At 39.9% G+C, this 19,967-nt stretch overlaps 1 protein-coding gene across 2 annotated transcripts in view; it reads left to right on the top strand.

Annotated features, from left to right (window-relative positions):
* Positions 1–17,024, top strand: part of atp13a3 (ATPase 13A3) — a 43,305-nt gene extending 26,281 nt beyond the window's left edge. Inside the window, exons 10-34 of one of the 2 annotated variants that reach the window (XM_085383362.1) lie at positions 745–817; positions 1,629–1,760; positions 1,886–2,068; positions 3,996–4,153; positions 4,483–4,671; positions 4,825–4,886; positions 6,121–6,271; positions 6,725–6,844; positions 7,056–7,073; positions 7,335–7,488; positions 7,858–7,978; positions 8,162–8,286; positions 8,739–8,899; positions 9,334–9,462; positions 9,551–9,630; positions 9,866–9,908; positions 10,000–10,109; positions 10,693–10,789; positions 10,876–10,948; positions 11,041–11,218; positions 11,902–12,080; positions 12,814–12,902; positions 13,139–13,219; positions 13,956–14,048; positions 15,055–17,024. In XM_085383362.1, the coding sequence (XP_085239488.1) occupies positions 745–817; positions 1,629–1,760; positions 1,886–2,068; positions 3,996–4,153; positions 4,483–4,671; positions 4,825–4,886; positions 6,121–6,271; positions 6,725–6,844; positions 7,056–7,073; positions 7,335–7,488; positions 7,858–7,978; positions 8,162–8,286; positions 8,739–8,899; positions 9,334–9,462; positions 9,551–9,630; positions 9,866–9,908; positions 10,000–10,109; positions 10,693–10,789; positions 10,876–10,948; positions 11,041–11,218; positions 11,902–12,080; positions 12,814–12,902; positions 13,139–13,219; positions 13,956–14,048; positions 15,055–15,252 (2,997 nt within the window). In that variant the 3' untranslated portion in view covers positions 15,253–17,024. The remainder of the gene's footprint in view (positions 1–744; positions 818–1,628; positions 1,761–1,885; positions 2,069–3,995; positions 4,154–4,482; positions 4,672–4,824; positions 4,887–6,120; positions 6,272–6,724; positions 6,845–7,055; positions 7,074–7,334; positions 7,489–7,857; positions 7,979–8,161; positions 8,287–8,738; positions 8,900–9,333; positions 9,463–9,550; positions 9,631–9,865; positions 9,909–9,999; positions 10,110–10,692; positions 10,790–10,875; positions 10,949–11,040; positions 11,219–11,901; positions 12,081–12,813; positions 12,903–13,138; positions 13,220–13,955; positions 14,049–15,054) is intronic. The other variant, XM_085383363.1, reaches the window with a different exon arrangement.
* Positions 17,025–19,967: the final 2,943 nt, after the last annotated feature.

Genomic DNA, 19,967 nt, shown 5'->3' with positions numbered 1-19,967 from the left:
TCTACAACATCATGAGATTGAATTGAACTCGTATTTCTGTCAGGAGCAATTTTAAGTCAGTGGATTGAAAATTAGTTCACTTTGTTTTTCTGTAATACTTAGATTTTGTTTAATGAAACTAAATTTTAGCACAGAGCTCTATTAATACAGAATTAATCAGCAAATGTGTGAAAGAAGAAACAGGTTGATTCTTTTTTTCTAATATAAACACTTGTTTTGAAAATCTTCAGCATCCTTGGAATAACTTAAACTATTCAAGTATTTATGTCATATCAGCCACTGATAACGTATCCTTAGATTTACTTATTGTATCATTATGTCAAAACACAATGATGACGGCTTACTTAGCTTTTGCTTTTTTCCCACCTCATTAGCAATGGGGCCTAAGCCCGGTTTGTCCAGCTGTGTTTTTGCCTGATGGCGTTCCCACGATTGTTTTTGTTTTCAGTCTCAGATAAACGTCTTCAAAGGCTGACTCATTTATATGGAACATTACATTAAGTACCACAGAATCAGACGACTGCCTGTTGAAGACCTTTTTCCCCTTCTTATTTCCTTCTACCATTATGATTTATACCAGTGACTAAACTGAGTATCTAATCTAGCGTTTTCAGTCCAACGCATGCACGTGGTTTACTGGCTCATGGTTGACTAACTCAAATGAAAACATCCTTGCAATTCACAGATGTTCATGGGAATTAAAAAGGTTTTTTAATCATTGTTATTTTTCTTCTCTTTCTCCAGCAATACGTCATGCTTCATGACATGGTGGCAGCTCACAGTATTGTTCGTGTGTCCGTATGCCGAGCCAATAATGGTTTGTAAAACTTTTTCTTTGATTTTATCTTTTGTTTGAGATTCAAAAATTATTTTCATAGGAAAAATGCATCAGGTATTCTATATTCAGCTAGTTTCAAAAAGGGATTTCCAATCCAAATCTGACAACGGGGATTTTTCTGCATTTATGCCGAGCCAGACCCTGCACTGGCTGCCCTCTAAATGTCCTCTGCTGTGAAACACTGCAACGTTAGAGTCTATATGACAATAAGGATGGACAGTTTGGTCTGTTATTCTGCACAAAAGGTTCTGTTTGTGTTTGCAGAAGTGATGACAATACCATCACCATCTCAAAATGCATGTCATTAGTTGTCCAAAGGAGGGTGGTTGAACTTGGGTTTAGAGTTGTCAGACATAGCTGTGGGGGCACATAAGCTGTAAGGTACTGCTTATGATGCCTCAGCTTTTTCCACTGCTGCGTAGAGAGGCATTATTAATGAGAGAAGTGCTGAACAAGACTATGAGGCTCTTAAACACAAAATATCTCTGTGGCGGGGCTGCTGCCAGTGCTGCTGCAGGGGAGGCGGACACACCTGCACGGCATCTGCAACTCTGTGCTGACTGACTGTTGTTGTTGTGTGTGTCTGTAAAGGACGACAACAATATGTTGAAAAGAATGAGCGAGTGGTCGGGTCTGCCTTGTGTTTATTACAATCTCCTCATCCCTGTTGCCTATCATGTCCACTGTCTACACTTGGAATACATTTCTCACCTCTCCTATTTTAGGTATGATGTCTGTATCTGATTGCACACATTCACTCACTTTGTTTCTACCACATATTTCCTGGCAGATATCGAGGAAATTTTGTCTACTGATCTGGTGCCCGGTGACGTGATAGTCATCCCCAGCAATGGGACCATCATGCCATGTGACGCCGTGTTGGTCAGTGGCACCTGTATCGTCAATGAAAGCATGCTTACAGGTTGGTAGAGAAGCACATGTAAAGACTTGTTTCTTCAAATTTTATGTCTTTGCAAGTTCCAAACAGTCTGGTTTTCCTCTTATGTATTTCTGGACGCAGTGCTAATGTCTTTTAATCTTCATTAGGTGAGAGCGTTCCAGTGACAAAGACCAACCTCCCAAACCCAGTGCCAGGGGACAGGGGGGAGGAGGCTGGTAGTGCCTACAACACAGAGGAGCATAAGAGACACACACTCTTCTGTGGCACCAATGTAATCCAGACCCGCTTCTACACAGGCGAACTGGTCAAGGCTGTAGTGGTGCGCACAGGTTAGTTTGGGGGTCTGGATTCAAGTGCTTTAATGATTAATGTGATTGTAATAATCCAGATCTTTTAAAATGAAATGGGGTACTGTTACAGTATAACAGTGAGATTTAGCCTATATGGAGCGATCGTGGCTCAAGAGTTGGCAGTTCGTCTTGTAATCGGAAGGTTGCTGGTTCGAGCTCCGACAGTCTCGGTCGTTGTGTCCTTGGGCAAGACTCTTCACCCGTTGCCTACTGGTGGTGGTCAGAGACCCCGGTGGCGCCAGTGTCCGGCAGCCTCGCCTCTGTCAGTGCGCCCCAGGGTGGCTGTGGCTACAATGTAGCTGCCATCACCAGTGTGTGAATGTGTGTGTGAATGGGTGAATGACTGGATGTAGTGTAAAGCGCTTTGGGGTCCATAGGGACTAAGTAAAGCACTATACAAATACAGGACATTTACCATTTACCATATGTTTAAGTTAGTGACATAGTCTCTAATGAAATCCTTTACTTTACTGCAAAGTGGGAGCTTGATAAAGTTGGCTGGAATAAAATGGTTTGTCAATTTAGAACAACAAGCTTGCTGTTTGATCTATAAAAGTCCGTTTGGTCAGAACATTTTGCCTCAGTTCAAATGACAGAATGAAAGAAAGTAAGGGCCTGTCTCAATATGCGTACTTGCGTTCTCGTGTACTCGTGATACGTCATCAGTCGGAGAGCAAGTACTGTTCCAATTCAAAGTACGCATCAAGCCGAGAAAGCGAAAAATTCCCGGATGTGTTCTCGCTCCGCCCGTTTTATCGCGCATGCATTGGGGCGACCGTGGCTCAGGGGGTTGGGAAGCGTATCTGTAACCGGAAGGTCGCCGGTTCGATCCCCGGGCTCTCTGTCCTGGTCGTTGTGTCCTTGGGCAAGACACTTTACCCTACTTGCCTACTGGTGTTGGCCAGAGGGGCCGATGGCGCGATATGGCAGCCTCGCTTCTGTCAGTCTGCCCCAGGGCAGCTGTGGCTACAACTGTAGCTGCCTCCACCAGTGTGTGAATGTGAGAGTGAATGAATAGTGGCATTGTAAAGCGCTTTGGGTGCCTTGAAAAGCGCTATATAAATCCAATCCATTATTATTATTATTATTGTGTGGACTTGGTACAGCTAAATAACCCAGAATGCATTTCGTCCAAAACGCAGCAATGGCGGACGAGCGCGGCTAAAAACTTTTAAATATTACTCTTTCTGGGTCACAAAATAAACTTTTAAGTTATTTTCAAGCGAGAATGTAGCTGTGTAAACTTCAAATATCTGCTCGATTTATCAAGATATTATATATTTCCAAACGTGCTCTGACGTTTTCGGAGACGTCTGTGACCCGCCAGCTCCATAGCAGACCGCGAGGTCGAGGATCACTAGAGCCGGCGAGAACAGCGGACTCCCGGCACATCGTTTTCAACCCCCCCGCGGTCTTTTCGCTACTCAGGTTAAACAAACCCCAGCAGCTGTCTATTGTATTGAGTGTCCACTAAAATAAAAATAAAAACATTCTAACATCTCACCTGCTTGTTTTTATTAAGTCACACATGTACACTATTTTTATTAATAGAGATTTCGCTACTGAGGTTAAACATGATATATAAGTCACTTCGTTCACTTCTAAATGTTAATGTTTGGTTTATTTCAGTGTTTTATTTGTTCCTGAGTAAACCGGTTTGGCTGTGATTAAAGTTAAGCTTCATAACATATTACTCACAGCTAAATTAAGAGGGGACGGCAGTAAAAACTCCGGACCTGTGACATCATCAAGCACGCTGGTGTTCCAGTTGTACAAATCGCGAGTCCGTGCTTGCATTCTCGGCAAGTCCGGACTCGCCGAGAACGCGAGCACGGACTCGCGTACTTGAGAATTGAGAAAGGGCCTAAGACTTAAAAATGACCAAAGATTAATTTTCTTCACTCAGGTTTCAGCACAGCTAAAGGCCAGCTGGTGCGCTCCATCCTTTATCCCAAACCCACCGACTTCAAGCTGTACCGCGATGCCTACCTCTTCCTGTTGTGTCTGGTGGCTGTGGCTGGAATCGGCTTTGTTTACTCCATTGTACTCAGTATCATGAACGAGGTAATGCAGAAAGTTAAAGGAGAATGATCGGTCTCCTCTTTCAGTTTTTCTTTTTCTCCAAAAAATCTTGTAAGATGATTACGTTTTCAGATGGTTTCCCTTTTTAATGCAATACAATTTAATCGGGTTGGTTGAAATGCCTGAGGCAGCTGTTCTAAGAGTGAGTCATCCTCTGTGGCCAGTAGAAACAAATATTTTGTTCTCCAGAAAACTGACAGTCTTCTCATACATTTGTGTATCTCTTAGCACTGAAGAACATGGGCTCTTTGTGAGTTGTCGAGAATCAGGGTTGTCAAACATGCAAACATCTGCAGTTTTTTGTTTGTTAGGTGCCAGCTAAGACCATCATCATTGAGTCCCTGGACATTGTCACCATAACAGTACCACCAGCGCTGCCAGCCGCTATGACAGCCGGCATTGTGTATGCACAGCGACGCCTAAAACGTATTGGCATTTTCTGCATCAGCCCACAGAGAATTAATATCTGCGGCCAGATCAATCTGGTGTGCTTTGACAAAGTGAGTCTCTAATTTACTCAGATTATCAGTTGTAAAAGACGGTGCTTAAGTCACTCTGTAGAATTTTAGTGCCATGTCATATGTAGAAGCAACTGGTAGCAAAGATCACCCCGTGTTGATTCAGTTGAATTTCATTATCTTTTATCTTTAAAGACTGGAACTCTGACAGAAGATGGGTTAGACCTGTGGGGAGTCCAGAGGGTTGAGAATGGCAGGTAAGATGCTCTGTGCCCTAAATTAGTAAACGTGAGCCTATTTTACTGCATGTTGTAGCCTAAAGAAACTAAAAATCTGAAGGTGTCATTTATTTCAGCCACTGATAAACTGTTAAAAAGAGCTTAGAATATACTGGAGTGTATCTGTGTAACATTTCATATCCCTCTAAATCAGGGATGTCAGACTCATTTTACATTGTGGGCCACATGCTGCCCACTTTGATCTTAAATGGGTCAGAACAGTAAAACTCTGATAAATGTGTAAAATTCAGTAACTACAAAATATAAAGTTTTCATTTCATTTTTCAAAGATTTCCAGTGGGCTGGAGTGGAGTCTTTGCTGGGCTGATTCTGGCTCCCAGACCTTATGTTTGACACAGTTGCTGTAAATGCACAAATTACACTGAGGATCTGGGGTGTTAACATTAAATTACATAGACATTTACTAGTCTTTTAATCAACTCGGATGTGTTGTTCCTGTCATGGTTGTTTCAAACAGCTCAGAAGAAATTTGGATACGAGCAGAAACCAAGAAATCTGCTTGTCTCTGAGATTCCCAGTGATGCCTAAAACTGATCATGCATTGTAATAAGCAGTGGCTGGATGATATGTCTTTTTTCTAGTACTAAGGTTATCGTTAGAAAACTGAATTGTAATAGCTCTGAATTTTAAAGGCCTAATCATTTATTTACCAGATAGATTAAAAGTTTTTATCTTGCAAATGCTCATTTCTCAATCAATTTCTTGCACGATCTGATATCCTCGTGTTGGTGTTGTTCCCACATCATCATAATAAATGTTGTTCCAGGTTCAACATTGCAAGTGACCAATCACATTGTTGTGACGTCATACTGTTGCGACTTCGGAAAAAAAACAGCCGTGAAAAGAAAAGTACTTAACTTGCGAGAAACCCCCTCTGTCCTCCGATCCAGCGATTTGAATTCTTTGCACTTCAGGATACTGTTCTTTAATGAACGGTAAGCATTATACATATTGTTCTTGCAACATTGGAATTTCATAATTGAACGAATCGCTTGGCTTGCAGAAGTGTTATGTCACAAGAAGGTGATTGGTCACTTGCAATGTTGAACCTGGAACAACATTTATTATGATGATGTGGGAACAACACCAACACGACGATATCAGATCATCCCAATTTCTTATGACTCCCACAATGTAGTTAAAGGAGTATAATTTAATCTCTCTTCACCGCCCACTTCTTCTGCCTCTCCAGCTTCCACCTGTCAGAAGAAAATGCCTACAAGGAAAATCTTGTCAAGTCCCAGTTTGTGGCTTGCATGGCCACATGCCACTCACTTACCAAAATAGAAGGCCAGCTGTCTGGGGACCCGCTGGACCTCAAAATGTTTGAGGCTACAGGCTGGGTGAGTTCATCTGTATCTATCCACGAGCTAAATGTTTGTAAGGGCAGGCTAGAGTTATGAGACTCATGAATCCATTTTGTGATGCAGTGTCCCCTTTATTCTCCCTTCTGTCAGTATTTAGGCTGGGTACAATTTTGCTAAACTGGGCATTAACGCATTATTGCTTTATAACCTGCCACAAAAACATCTGCATGATTCCAATCATGTTGATGGCTCGAGATTAGAAAGGTCCTCTTCTTTTGTACTAATCTAGTGTACGAGTTTTAGATTATATACAAAAGCTGCGCTGTTCTGATTTTTAGTATGTCTTTGGCATGTCTGGATAAGATTATTCAAAGTAAATGTTACCTCTGCCTAAAAGACATGTAAGCATTATTTCAATGTCTTAATGTTGCACATCTAAAAAGCTTCTTGGTATGAAATGTAAACATTTACTTATATTTACCTGCCCAGATCCTGGAAGAGGCTACCGAGGAGGAAACGTCTCTTCATAATCGTATCATGCCCACTGTCGTTCGACCGCCTAAGCAGCTGTTGCCCCCGGAGCCTGCTGTAACACCAGAGCAGGACATGGTATGTACAGCAACCCGGTTGTTAGCAGGACACCACAGGCCTTCAGAGTCTAGAAAAAGTATAAAATTATATGAATATATCTGTCCAGCATCTAAACGTGCATTTTTTTGTGTGTGTGTCCATGTTATTATAACATTAAAAAGAACAGTGTATTTTTACTCTTAATGACTGGTTTATTTGTTGTTGTGTGTTTTTGTTTTTGTTTTTATAGGAACTCTATGAGCTCTCGGTAAGTAGTAGTTGTATTTCTTTTCATGCCTGTCAAAGTTAACTGTTCATTTCAGTTTATTTATTTATTTATTTTAAAAGAATAATTTAGTAATGTGAGTATTTGTTTCATTTTTTTGTCTTTATAAAACAGAGATTCCCTCATTTCTATTGTGCCTTTGTGTATAACTGGTATACTTTTAACTCGATTTTAGCATTTCATCTTTCTCTTTCTAATAAACAAATAATTTTATTTTGTTTGTCTTTACGTGTGCATATGCAGGCAGCCTATGAGATTGGTATTGTGCGCCAGTTCCCTTTTTCTTCAGCGCTCCAGAGAATGAGTGTAGTAGCTCGTCTCCTCGGGGAGAAACGTATGGATGCCTACATGAAAGGTGCACCAGAGGTTGTGACTAGTCTCTGCAGAAGAGAGACGGGTGAGGTGTCCAAAATGTAGAGATGTGCATGTTGTCTTACAATTTGTTTTATTTTTTCTTTTATACATTTTTCTACAAATGTATCTTTGACCTGGTATATCCATGATTTTGTCCCAAAAGTAGATTCTGTTCATCTGGAAACTGTTTTCTGATGAGCAGAATCAACTTTTTGGGACTTTCTTCCCTGGATGATTGAGCATACTTCAAGATAATGATTTTGTTGCTCCAAAATTAGTATTTAGTGTTGTTGTTAGTGTTGGTGCTTGCACTGTGAATCTATAATTCTTGGGTTTCTGTCTTCTTTTCTTGCTGTTTGTTACTGATGAATCACTGATTGGCTCTCTTGTTATTGTATTCATTTCTTTGCAGTGCCAGAAAACTTTGCAGCGGTTTTGGAAGGCTACACGAAGCAGGGTTTCAGAGTCATTGCTCTCGCTCATCGGCGGCTCGAATCAAAACTTACTTGGCACAAGGTCCAGAACATCAACAGGTAGTGTACTTTGCATTGATGTAATACATGCATTCTGTGATCTGAATAAGAAAATAAAGGGAAGTGGCTCTGTGTGGAACAAAAAAATATTTTAATGAGAGATAATTTACTGGGAAGAAATGTATGTTTAATATGGGGATTTTGTTAGACACAAACACATTCATATGTCTTTCGTTGAATTAGGGATCACATAGAAGCAAACATGGAGTTCCTGGGTCTCATCATCATGCAGAACAAGCTGAAGCCAGAAACTCCAGGGGTGCTGCAGGACCTTCATCAAGCCAACATTCGCACAGTCATGGTTACTGGTGAGAACATGCTGGTATTTTCCATCATTGCATAACAAATGAGAGGTCACAGGTATGCCAGCAATAGTTTACTCTGCGTGTATACTTTAACCAGGTGTTCCTGTCTAGACTCACTGTACTTGGCTGTGAATCAAATTCAACTTTGAGCCTTAAAAAGAATTGATTGTTTCACAATTGATCCATGGTTTGCACGTACTCTGGCTCACTTTTAACCTGTTTTTTGCAAGCTCATCCATCTCCATTAGCCCCCAAACTCTACTGTGGTGTCACTTAGGGTGAGGTGACACTGAGCTTGTATTTCATCATTCATAATTCATCATCTATCATCAGTCACAGCCAAGCAAACCCTTGGGTAACTTATTTATAACCCAAGGCTGAAGATGAAAACATGACAAGCAAATGACTGAATTGTGGGATGTTATAGCAAAATTAATATCGTAATCACTTTGCAGGTGACAACATGCTGACGGCCATCTCTGTGGCCCGCGACTGCGGAATGATCCCTCCCCAGGACACAGTCATAATTGCCGATGCCCTCCCTCCACACGATGGACAAGCCGCCAAGATCACCTGGAGATACGCTGACAAACCTCGCAGTGCATCCCGACTTCAGGTGAATCGATGGGTCTAATTCTAACACTGGTACAACACACAGGCAGCTGAACATACTTCAGCTAAACATAGCTCGTAATGTCACATATAAATTGAGCAGTATCTTGTCTACTAAAGGAAATGTAAAGGTTTTTAGCAGATCAAATACAAAACAAAGGTGTGTGATCAGATCATCCAAAACCCATTACCTGTTATTTGATTAACATCGATTACAAGTTATAGAAGTTATTTATTGATTAGATAAAATGCAGCAGATTTTAACATTCAATAGTGAATTTCTGTGTGGGTTCAGAACCTTTGTTAAATAATATAAAGATGTCTTTGTTGATTGTTAAAACAGTTCAAAGACTTGGTTTTTAGTAATTATTGAATGTTCCTGTTTTTGTTTTTTTAAATCTCGATGCATTTCTTAAAATTTCTCATACTTTGGAACAGGAAGTGAACATAAGCCTGGAGGATGTCTGTCACATAGATGATCCCAAAAGCCAAGAGCTCTACCACTTTGCTATGAACGGAAAATCATTTGCTGTAATCGATGAACATTTCCCAGATATGCTTCAAAAGGTAAGAAACTGCTCAAACGAAAATGGAACAGAAGTTGCATCAAATACGTCTTTGTTTCTGACTCCTGATTGTGTGCTCTGCTTTATAGCTCGTGTTGCGCGGCACAGTGTTTGCCAGAATGGCACCTGACCAGAAAACCCAGCTGATTGAGACGCTGCAGGGTGTCGAGTGAGTATTTAGTCAAATATGGGATGTAGCTTTGAACTTGTCAAAAATGAGATTTCAACATTCTGTTATTTAACATTCCCATCGTGTGCTGCTGGACAGTTTGTCATTAATGAGCAGCAGAATCAGCTTTTAAGTCAAAACTGAAAGTTTGTGGCATCGTAGCTTTGATCTTGCAACGACTTTAAAAAGCATTACACTGAGTAAAGATTTACTGTTTGTTCTCATGTGCTCGCAGCTACTTTGTTGGAATGTGTGGCGATGGCGCGAATGACTGTGGGGTATGTACACCTTCATCATTTGGACAACAGCTCTCTGTAATGGACACAATCTGACAGCAGTATGTATATAATGCTAACTTATCTCACCCAGGCTTTGAAGAGGGCTCATAGTGGGATCTCTCTGTCAGAGCTCGAAGCCTCAGTAGCATCTCCCTTCACCTCAAGGACCCCCAACATCTCCTGTGTCCCTAACCTCATCAGGTCTGTATTTTTATTTACATGCTGATCCATAAATGAATAAAACGGTATTAAGAATAAGTATCTTATAGGCTGAATTTGCAGTCTGGCAAATATACACAGTGTTGCGACTTTCATCCGTAAATAAAGCCACGGCCGGCTGAGTTGGTTGTGTCCCTGTGACGCGCCTCCAATAATCCATAATGAGTCGAACTTGTACTTTGCGCATTTATTTTAAGAACAAAACAAAAATAAACATTTGCGCTTTCAATCAATTTACAACTAGCGCATGGATTAACTGGTGTGCCAAAAAATGACGTTCAACAGAAAAGTTTGCCGACAAACCACTCACCCAACACACCTGCTGCGTACACCGACATCAGGTAAATAGACTGTGACCACACCCACATACCATCACCTGAGACGCAGGTAAAGCTATACACCTGTGCCACCAGAACAAAAAAGGAAAAACATAAACATTGACTTTGGCTCTTACACACAGTGTCACACTATTATTCAAATGTTTTGAGGAGTTGAATTTGTTGTTCCGGGAGCAATTTTTTCCCCCAGTTATGTTGTTAAGACACAGTTTGCTTTGTTTTTGCAGGGAGGGCCGTGCTGCTCTTATCACCTCCTTCTGTGTGTTTAAGTTTATGGCCCTCTACAGCATCATCCAGTACATCAGCGTCACTCTCCTCTACTCTGTACGTAAAACTGCCTGCTTAGTTAGATGAGAAATCCAGTGAATTCAGATTTTTGTCATCTGTACCGTGTTGTTTTTGGTTTTTAGATTTTAAGTAACCTTGGCGATTTCCAGTTCCTCTTCATCGACATTGCTATCATCCTCCTCATTGTCTTTACCAGTAAGTACAACTAAAGTATCAAGGATAAGCGATATGTGTGTTTATTTGTTCTGAATGTAATAATCCTCACTATTCACTCTGCCCCTTATCAGTGAGTCTGAACCCAGCGTGGAAAGAGCTGGTGTCCCGTCGTCCTCCATCAGGTCTGATCTCAGGGCCTCTGCTGTTCTCTGTGCTGACCCAGATCCTCATCTGCTTGGGCTTCCAGATCTGGACATTCCTTTGGGTCAAACAGCAGCCCTGGTACAAAGTTTGGACGCCACTTACCGAGTGAGCACTGACTATTACTTCTAATGTGTAGCAGACAAATACCCAAATCAAATAATAACTTGGTTTCATTATAAGTTTTAAACGTTGTCATGTTATCGTGTTCCACATTTTGTTACATGATGGATTAAATTCTGCACACAATAGAATTTAATCCACCACGATGAAATTCTTGCAAATGTATTAAAAATCGAAACAAATATATAACCTGTGCATAAGTATTCACAGCCTTTCCCGTGACACTCAGAATTGATCTTATTGTTTCCACTGATCATGTGAGATGATCTTCAACTTGATTGAAGGCCACTTGTGGCGAATTCAGTTGATTGGGGATGATTTGGAAAGGCACACATGTCAATTAATAAGATCCCATGTGTCAAAGCGCAAAGCAAGCCAGGATGTCCGAGGAATTGTCTGTAGACCTCTGAGATGGGATTGTATCAACTTTGAACCACCAGGGCCTTAGTCAGGGAGGTGACCAGATTTGCACGAATTTCAAGTAACGTTTTTTACTTTGTAACTGTGGGATTTGTGTGTATAATTTTTGTGTTGAAAAATGAATTTAATCCATTTTGGAAAAGGCTATAAGATTCTGAACATGTGAAGCGCTGTGATTACTTTCTAGATGCAGTATAAAAGGACCACAGAGTGAAAATGTTCTTAATGACTTCTCTGTCTTCACACAGTGTCTGCAACCTCACATCACACATTGAAATGGACTTTGAAAATGAGACAGAAGAGGACGAGCACAACATCCAAAACTATGAGAACACCAGCCTCTTCTACGTCTCTTCCTTCCAGTATCTCATTGTTGCTATTGTTTTCTCCAAAGGCAAACCTTTCAGGCAGCCGAGCTATAAGAATTGTAAGAAACTTTTCCCTAACGTGTGTGTGTGTGTGTGTGTGTGTGTGTGTGTGTGTGTGTGTGTGTGTGTGTGTGTGTGTGTGTGTGTGTGTGTGTGTGTGTGTGTGTGTGTGTGTGTGTGTGCTTTTTCCATCAGCTTTTTCCATCAGGCCATCAGACTGCTGAACACGTCATAGACACCTCAGCTTCACTACTGGAACTTCAACATTATGCACTCCACACTGTATATAAATGCCACTTGTTTTGCACATATTCAACTCTGTATATTTTATATATTTTATTATTATTATTATTATTATTATTATTATTTTATTTTATTTTTTTACTATTTAATTTGTAAAAATGTGTATACACACACACACACACACACACACACACACACACACACACACACACACACACACACACACACGTAGGAAAATATTTAGTATACACATCCAGAAATGCATACACTATTATATATTGTACATATATTTATTAGTTTCAGGTTGGCCATTCTTGTATTTTGCTCGTTTGTGTTGTTGTGTTTGCACATCTCTGTTGCTTGTGGGGCTCGCACACAAGAATTTCACTCGCATGTGCTGTGCCAGTGTGCCTGCACATGTGATGTGACAATAAAAAGTGATTTGATTTGATTTGATTTGTGTGTGTGTGTACGTGTGTGTGTGTGTACACATATATATATGCCCTAAAAAGTAAACTCTACAATTTTATTTGCGTGTTTTCTTCACAGGGCCTTTTGTGCTGTCTGCTGGGAGTTTATATGTTTTCCTGCTGTTCATCTTGTTCTACCGAGTAGACGTCATTAATGGGTTTATGGAGGTGGGAAGACATTAAATGCACACTTTATATTCTTTAATGTAGGATACAGCTTTATTTATCACCTCAGGCTCCATCTTTTCTTGGTATTTATTCATGTAAATGGAGATTCTGACTTTGTTTTTGACTTACTGTAGTATTGCGCGTGCATAAAGCTTTAAGGCAGGGCTGTCTTGGTAAGACTAACTTTATAACTTTTTCTTGTCGCTTCATTGACGAGTGTTTCTCTGTCTGTGTAGATTGTTTGCATCCCGTTTGAATGGAGGCTAAAACTTTTCCTCATCATCTTAGTCAATGCTGCTGTGTCTGTTTTGGTGGAGGTAAGATCCACACGTTCACACTTGGGTAACAGCTGATGTTTTCCCCATGTTCAGATTTTGTTTTCTCATGCAGTGTGCTCATCTTTATCTCGTTTAACTGGACAGCAAGATCAGTTTTGTGTTGTAAAGCAGAAACGGAAAGAAGCAAAGTGTGAGGTTTTTAATAGTTAACCGTTTAAAGAATGTGACTTTATTTTGTTACAATATGTGCATTTGTGGGTATTTTACTCCACATGTTTGTCTAATTAAGGATGCTTTTCAGAATTTATTTCTGTAAACCTTCACGACACTGGATTATTAATGCCTGTCTGCTGACTCGCTGGAGCAGTATCACTGTTTCTGCCCTCCTTTTAGATGGCTGCCCTTGCATTCACGTACTGCTTAGTATGCCCCCGTAGATGGAGCCTTTTCCTAAACTAACAGTGCAGTTTCCCTTCATCTTTGAAGTGAATTGGAGGGACAAAAACACAGCAAGCAGATTCAGTTTCATCAAGAGCTTGCAGTATTTTTTTTAGACGACAATAACCATGCACGGCCTTCTTACTAATAAGCTTAATTTTAACCTCACATGCAATGATTAACACTCAGTTTCATGGAAGGAAAGAAAACTGCTATACTTGGTACTTTAAAGCAGTGTGGCACTAAAAATCAGTTGCGCACCTCTATAACAGGAGCTTTGTGAAATCAAACCAGACTCTCTGTAATTCTTTCCCCTGCCCACTGCACCATCCCATAGACCATCATCCTTGACATCGTCTTACGGAAGCTTGTGTTCAGCCGAGACAAACAGGGCAACTTTGGCGTCACTCCTGCCGCCCCGGCACCACAGGTTGGAAATATCTGACACCTTTTTCTCTAGCCCTTTCTTTTTACTCTTGTGTGGTGTTCTCTCTCTCTCTCTGTTCCCACTTTTTTCTTCTAATGTAACTGCTAACCACGTGCATGTGCAAAACCTCAGTCTTCTGATCTGTACGCTCCTCCCTTTGTCCCTCTAACGGGCACTCTGGTCAGGGCTTAAAAACGTGGTAACTCAGTTTTATTCAGGCTGAGCCACATGACATCAAATGTTGAAACTATTGCTGGATGTCATAGATTGTTGCTATTGAAGCAGCGCTGGCCTTCGGTGAAGTAAACCCATAATCTCATCATATCTAATGTGTGTAGTTTTAATGTTTTTCTGTACTGTAGGTCATTTAAATAAGTGATATGCTTCCATGCAATAGACATGCAGAATGCTGAGCAAAACATTCATCTACTCTTATTAATAATAACAACAATAATAATAATACATATTTCCCATTGCCTAGCAAGTATGACACACACCCCTCCCCCCCACCGCTCCACCCCCTGTGGTAGTCTGCAGGCCCTCTGCTTGCTGCCCTTCTTAGCATCACTCAACATTGTCACTGGATCTCATCAAGTGTAGTATGTTTGTATTTGAATAGTGAGACCTTAAATGTCTTTGTCAGTGTGTGGTTTCTAAGTTACCCTTTTGTCTATGTTTGTAATGTAAAGATCCTTTGTCTGTTTGTTCTTTGAATCCATGAGCTTGTTTTTAAGGAGAAGGCTCAGTCTTTAAGCTGTCTGTAGACCAGAATCATGCTGAATTTTGTTTTAATCTGCATGCACGCACAGTTGCTATAGTTTATCAGTGTCAAGAAATATCCATATTACAACTTTGACACTATATGAGCATATTTATATTTTGCATGTAGCAGTTTTGTTTGATTTGGCTGTTCAAGTATTCATTAAAAAACACACACAAACTTTGTCTGTCAGGGAACCTTTCTGCAGTTTTACTTATTTGATTATTTTTCATGTTGTGGTATTCACAGGGAGCCAATGATCTGTATGGACACAAGTGTCTGTCCTGCCAGTGTTGCCCCCGCAAGATGAGACCCAAAGCTCGCTACATGCACCTTGCCCAGGAGCTCAGTGTGGACCCTGACTGGCCTCCGAAGCCCACCACTACCACTGAAGCCAAGCCACGCCCAGAAAATGGCTCTGCCTATCAAATCATAATCAACTCCTAGCACCCCACAGCCTGTACTAGCTTATTCAGCTTCTACCTTTCATACAGGAAACATGCATATGAGGTGTGTTCAGTAAATTTCAATGGAACTGTCATGGGATAACTGCTTGCCTTCACTGTTCGTGCTCTAATGCTGTATAGTTTCAGATACTGTATTATTGCGCAAAAAAAATCTATGACACACATCTACCAAATGAATTTACATTGAACTTCGCTCAGTACTCTTGCTCTCTTTGGTTCACCCCCACACACGCTCTCAGGTCGCTTCTTATTTATCGTTAAAGGTGCAATATGTTGAACACCTTACTCTCGAAAAGGTCAGTGTTGTTTTGCAGGGTCATGCAGCAGCTCCTCTGGAAGTAGTGCTGCTTTTACTTTGCTTTTCATTTGCAAAGAAGGATAAGTGCAGCAAACAGCACAAGGCTTAAACTGACCATAGCAGGTTGGGCTCCACTGTTTTACTCCTTATAAAAGAAAAAGCAATCTCTGGGAAGAGCTCTTCCTTCCTTCATGTTAGACTGACGCAGGCTTTATGCAACAGTGACTCAGTGTCTCACCTTGAGATACAGTGCGGTATTACACTTCAGTACGGGCTGGCGCTACCTCGTTATCATCCTTACTTCAGTAGCTGTCATACAATCTTCTGATAATTTGTAAATTTTTAAGCAGTTTTAAGCTACCAGTCTTGTATGTTTCACCTTTAAATGTCACAAATTGAAATCCTCCTTTATTACAGTGTCTTTACTGAAACTAAGCAGTATTCAACTCAGTCTAGAAGAACCATTGAAAAGCCATCAAAATGGTGCATTGGCCCCTTCAAATCAACGTTCAACACAGGTTCAGCATAACCTCGCTTTGTGTGTGTGCAAGGGGGTGGAAAAGAGAGGCCGGGGCCCACTACACTCCAGAGCTAGCCTCTCACATACGTGTTCTGTCAGAAATCTCAGTTAAGGTGTTTAATCCTAATTAAGTTATTCCTTTTATATGATTGTCATAAATAACAAGGTCTGCAGATTACAATATTGACCACAATACTAGAGTTTTGATTAAGAGTGGAATGGGATGTGTAGGTGTTTCAGAGAATGGAGAAGTACGGCGTTGGATAGGATGTGTTTCTCAACAGACATTTGCACATATCTTAGCTGATGTGAATATTGCAAGCTCTAATTGCTACTGTGTAGTGCTCTTTTGCAGCTAATGTAGATACATAGAATTTCAGTCAGCTGTGGGGAGGTTTGCAATTGTATACTGGCTGCATTTAGTGCTTTGTGCAGTTACACACCCATAAGGGGAAGTACCTTTATATTCCTGCTTTGAAGTAAAGACACACTCATATCTAATTGGCTATCGGAGATCATGTTAAACATCTGAAGAATACAGAATTATTTTTTAAATCTACCATCAGATAAATTTGTTCCATGATTTGTTGACCTGCTATAATTAGATGTGACCTGTTTCAAAATCAGTCTGTTCTCGGGAACTTCTCATTTCCATGGTTAGGAAGGTTAGGGAGAGTGTTTTTTTACAAATTGATTGAAATTAAGTGTAATTTATGCCAAGTTTCAGTCAACTTTCAGTCAGGCCATTATGGCTTGGTAAATAATAGGGGGGGAACCTTGATGCTGCAGAAGGATATGATTATGTTTAAAAAAACAAACAAAAAACAGTGAATATTTGATGTACTTCCATTATGGGTTTTTTTGTTTGTTTTGTCCAAACATGCTACCTCTAAAACAAATGACTGAATTCTCATCTATCTTAACAGTACTGGCATTAATGTTAATATATCATACTAATAGAATTTACATAGAATATTGCATCTTTTATAATAATTGTCAGGATCATATGCTGTTAACGCTGACTGGGAACAGCAATGCCTCCGTTTGGCACCTCCCTATCCATCTATACCAGCGGTCCCCAACCTTTTTTGCGCCACGGACCGGTTTATGCCCAACAATATTTTCACGGACCGGCCGTTAAGGTGTCGCGGATAAATACAACAAATTTAAACTAGTACCGGTACTGAAAAAAAAGAAGATTTATTCATAACACACGTGAAAAGACCCAGGAAAACAGAGTTAATGATAAAAACGATAACAAAATAACGCTGAAAACCGATAAAACCCCTGAAAACCATAAATTTCACACCTGAGCCTCAACTCTCGCGGCCCGGGTTGGGGACCGCTGATCTATACTGCTTTGGCCTTCTAGTGCTGAAAATCTAGCAAAGTCGCCTCTACTTACTGTGCTTCTCTCTACTCTTTCAAATTGTTTTCTAGTGTGTAATAAGCTTTATAGAATTATGGGCTGCTAGTGGAACTTTAAATCATAAATATTTTGTTTGCATCTACTGTATGAGCCATGTCCTGTCTGCAGAAAACATGGAAAAACATGCATGAAACCAGCTCTCTATGGCCACGCTCTGAAGATAGTTGATGGTTGCAATGCTAGAAATAGCACTTCAGTTACAAAGCTTAACTATAGAATTAAGAAAGATTAACATTACATTTATGTATTACAAAAAAGGAAAGAATCTACATCAGAAACGGCATGAATCTGTCTGATTATTGTGGACAGCTAACCACATGCATGATACCATATGAATCTAAGCATCTGCATATTCAAAGCCTTTTTAGAGTGGCTCCAAAAAGGCAGAAGTACATGCTTACATTTTCAGTTTTAAAAGGAGATTTCTTCCTATGGAAGACTGATTACAATACTGTACTACATTATAGCAGCTGTGCAACTGATCCACTCGCTGTTTTAAAGCAATCATGAAATGACAAAACCTGTACAAGATGGATGTTTACGCAGCCAAATTTCTATATTACACGTAGCCTGATTGCAAAGAGTCAAGAGCTGTATTTATGCTCACTCCTCTTTATTTGGCATTTACAGTAATACTCCATGAAATGTCTTTCAGACTCACCCCACTAGATTTTGAAGGAGCTGTAAATGATTGAAGGCTCTCCCTAATAAAATCTAATGGGGAAAGTTCAGTCTTTTAAAATGGGTTTCAGTCATTACTGACCAAACAGATGGATGAGAAAGATGAGCATTCTCATATGAAAGAGTATGAAGATTTTTTTTACATTGTGCATTTATAGCCATGGACGTGGAGAAATGGGCAAACTTCTTTACAGGCAGATTAAAAACCAGTATAGGAAGACTGTAGTATCACTTTAAACCAACTTGCACAAATCAGGTTAACTGTATCAGTGTAAGTGTAAAGCACAGCAGGTTGCCTTTCATGAATTGTAGTGGTTCGGTTTCTTCAGAGTGCTCATTAGAGATTATGTGACGCCGTACAGAAAGAAAAACGATTAAAAAGAAACTTGATTCCTCCAGGGGAAAATGGAGCAAATGAATTCTCAGACATCCTAACAGCGCTGTTATTGTCTGACTCTTCTTCAAGTATTTATCTGGTTCACTGATTGTTTTTCTATACAGTGGAAATTGTCATATTAGTAATAATAATGTAAGGTTGCTCCAGTGCTAAAAGCCATTTCAGCAGTGTCTATTCAGATGCATTCATGTGAAAGTTGGGCTCCATGTTGCATAAACCTTTCCTTGGATGCATTGTTCATTATTACTTTGTGCGTAAAGAAGGCTCTATAGATGGGATGCAGATGTGATGATTTGTATTCATGCGAATTCAAAGCATGGCTCACATTGGCATTTTTGTGCTCATTAGCAGAATGGTTAAAGTGTGTCGTCATGTTGACTGAAAGCGATTTGGCATGTGTGCTCTGACACTGGTCACATCCGTCACACGACTTTCTCGCTTTTCTATATTAATTATATATTTTTTTTTCTAGGTGACCTGTGAGGTTAAGAATGAATGTAATGCAAAAAAACCTACAAAATTTAATCCAATGCAATATTACAATTATTGATATTTCCAAAGACTTTTCATCACACTTTTTTCTTTCCAAAAAAAGACTGAGTGAAAGAGAGAGGTTTCATCTGTCCTGTGTCAGTTTCAACAAAGCAAAAGACGGTTTTTAGTGGTGATAATGTTAATAATGTTAGAGGTTGGATCATATATGAGATGTACATTTCTAGTGTGTGCAGAAGAGTCGAAAGTTATAAAAACAATTATGGTTTTTGAATTATCAAAGGGCTGGTGTGTCTTTTTCTACTTTTTTTGGTACTGTGTTACAATCATTTGTCTATTTTTGGATTATGGATTAATCTGTACTTTCACTTTTGTTATGGAGTTGCATTATCTTTGTTTTGGGGGCATAAATCCTGGGCATTTATTTCATAGTTTGAATCGAGTTTTGCAAAGTATGATTAGGGCACTTGGATTAATATCATTTGGGCAAAAACGTGTTATAAACTTCATCCAAACCTTTAGAGTTTGGATGAAGTGAAATGTTCACCATCGTAATTTCAAAGATTTCTCTTTAAAAAAAAAAAAAAAAAAAAGAAGAAGAAGAAAAAAAAGATCGGTTTCTGTTTTGTTTTTCACTTTTTCTTTGGTTTCTCTTGTGTGTAAACTATGAATTAAATTCTGTCACAAAAAGGGAATTCAGCTGCAGTAGGTTAGGCATCTCTGCTTAGCTCATTCAGAATATGAGCATCATCTGACAATCTTTGTCCTGATCGTCATGTGTATGTATTTTACTTTTTTCTTTTTGTCTAGAGTTTTTTAAACACTTCCATGTAAAGTGTAAATGTAATTTAGCAGAATGTGCATTGTTGTTCAACATC

The sequence above is a fragment of the Rhamphochromis longiceps genome, linkage group LG15, assembly GCF_057381845.1.
Source record: "Rhamphochromis longiceps isolate RC_006_pf linkage group LG15, R_longiceps_female_GT1.1, whole genome shotgun sequence".
NCBI lineage: Eukaryota > Metazoa > Chordata > Actinopteri > Cichliformes > Cichlidae > Rhamphochromis > Rhamphochromis longiceps.
This window is presented reverse-complemented; position numbering and strand designations above follow the sequence as displayed.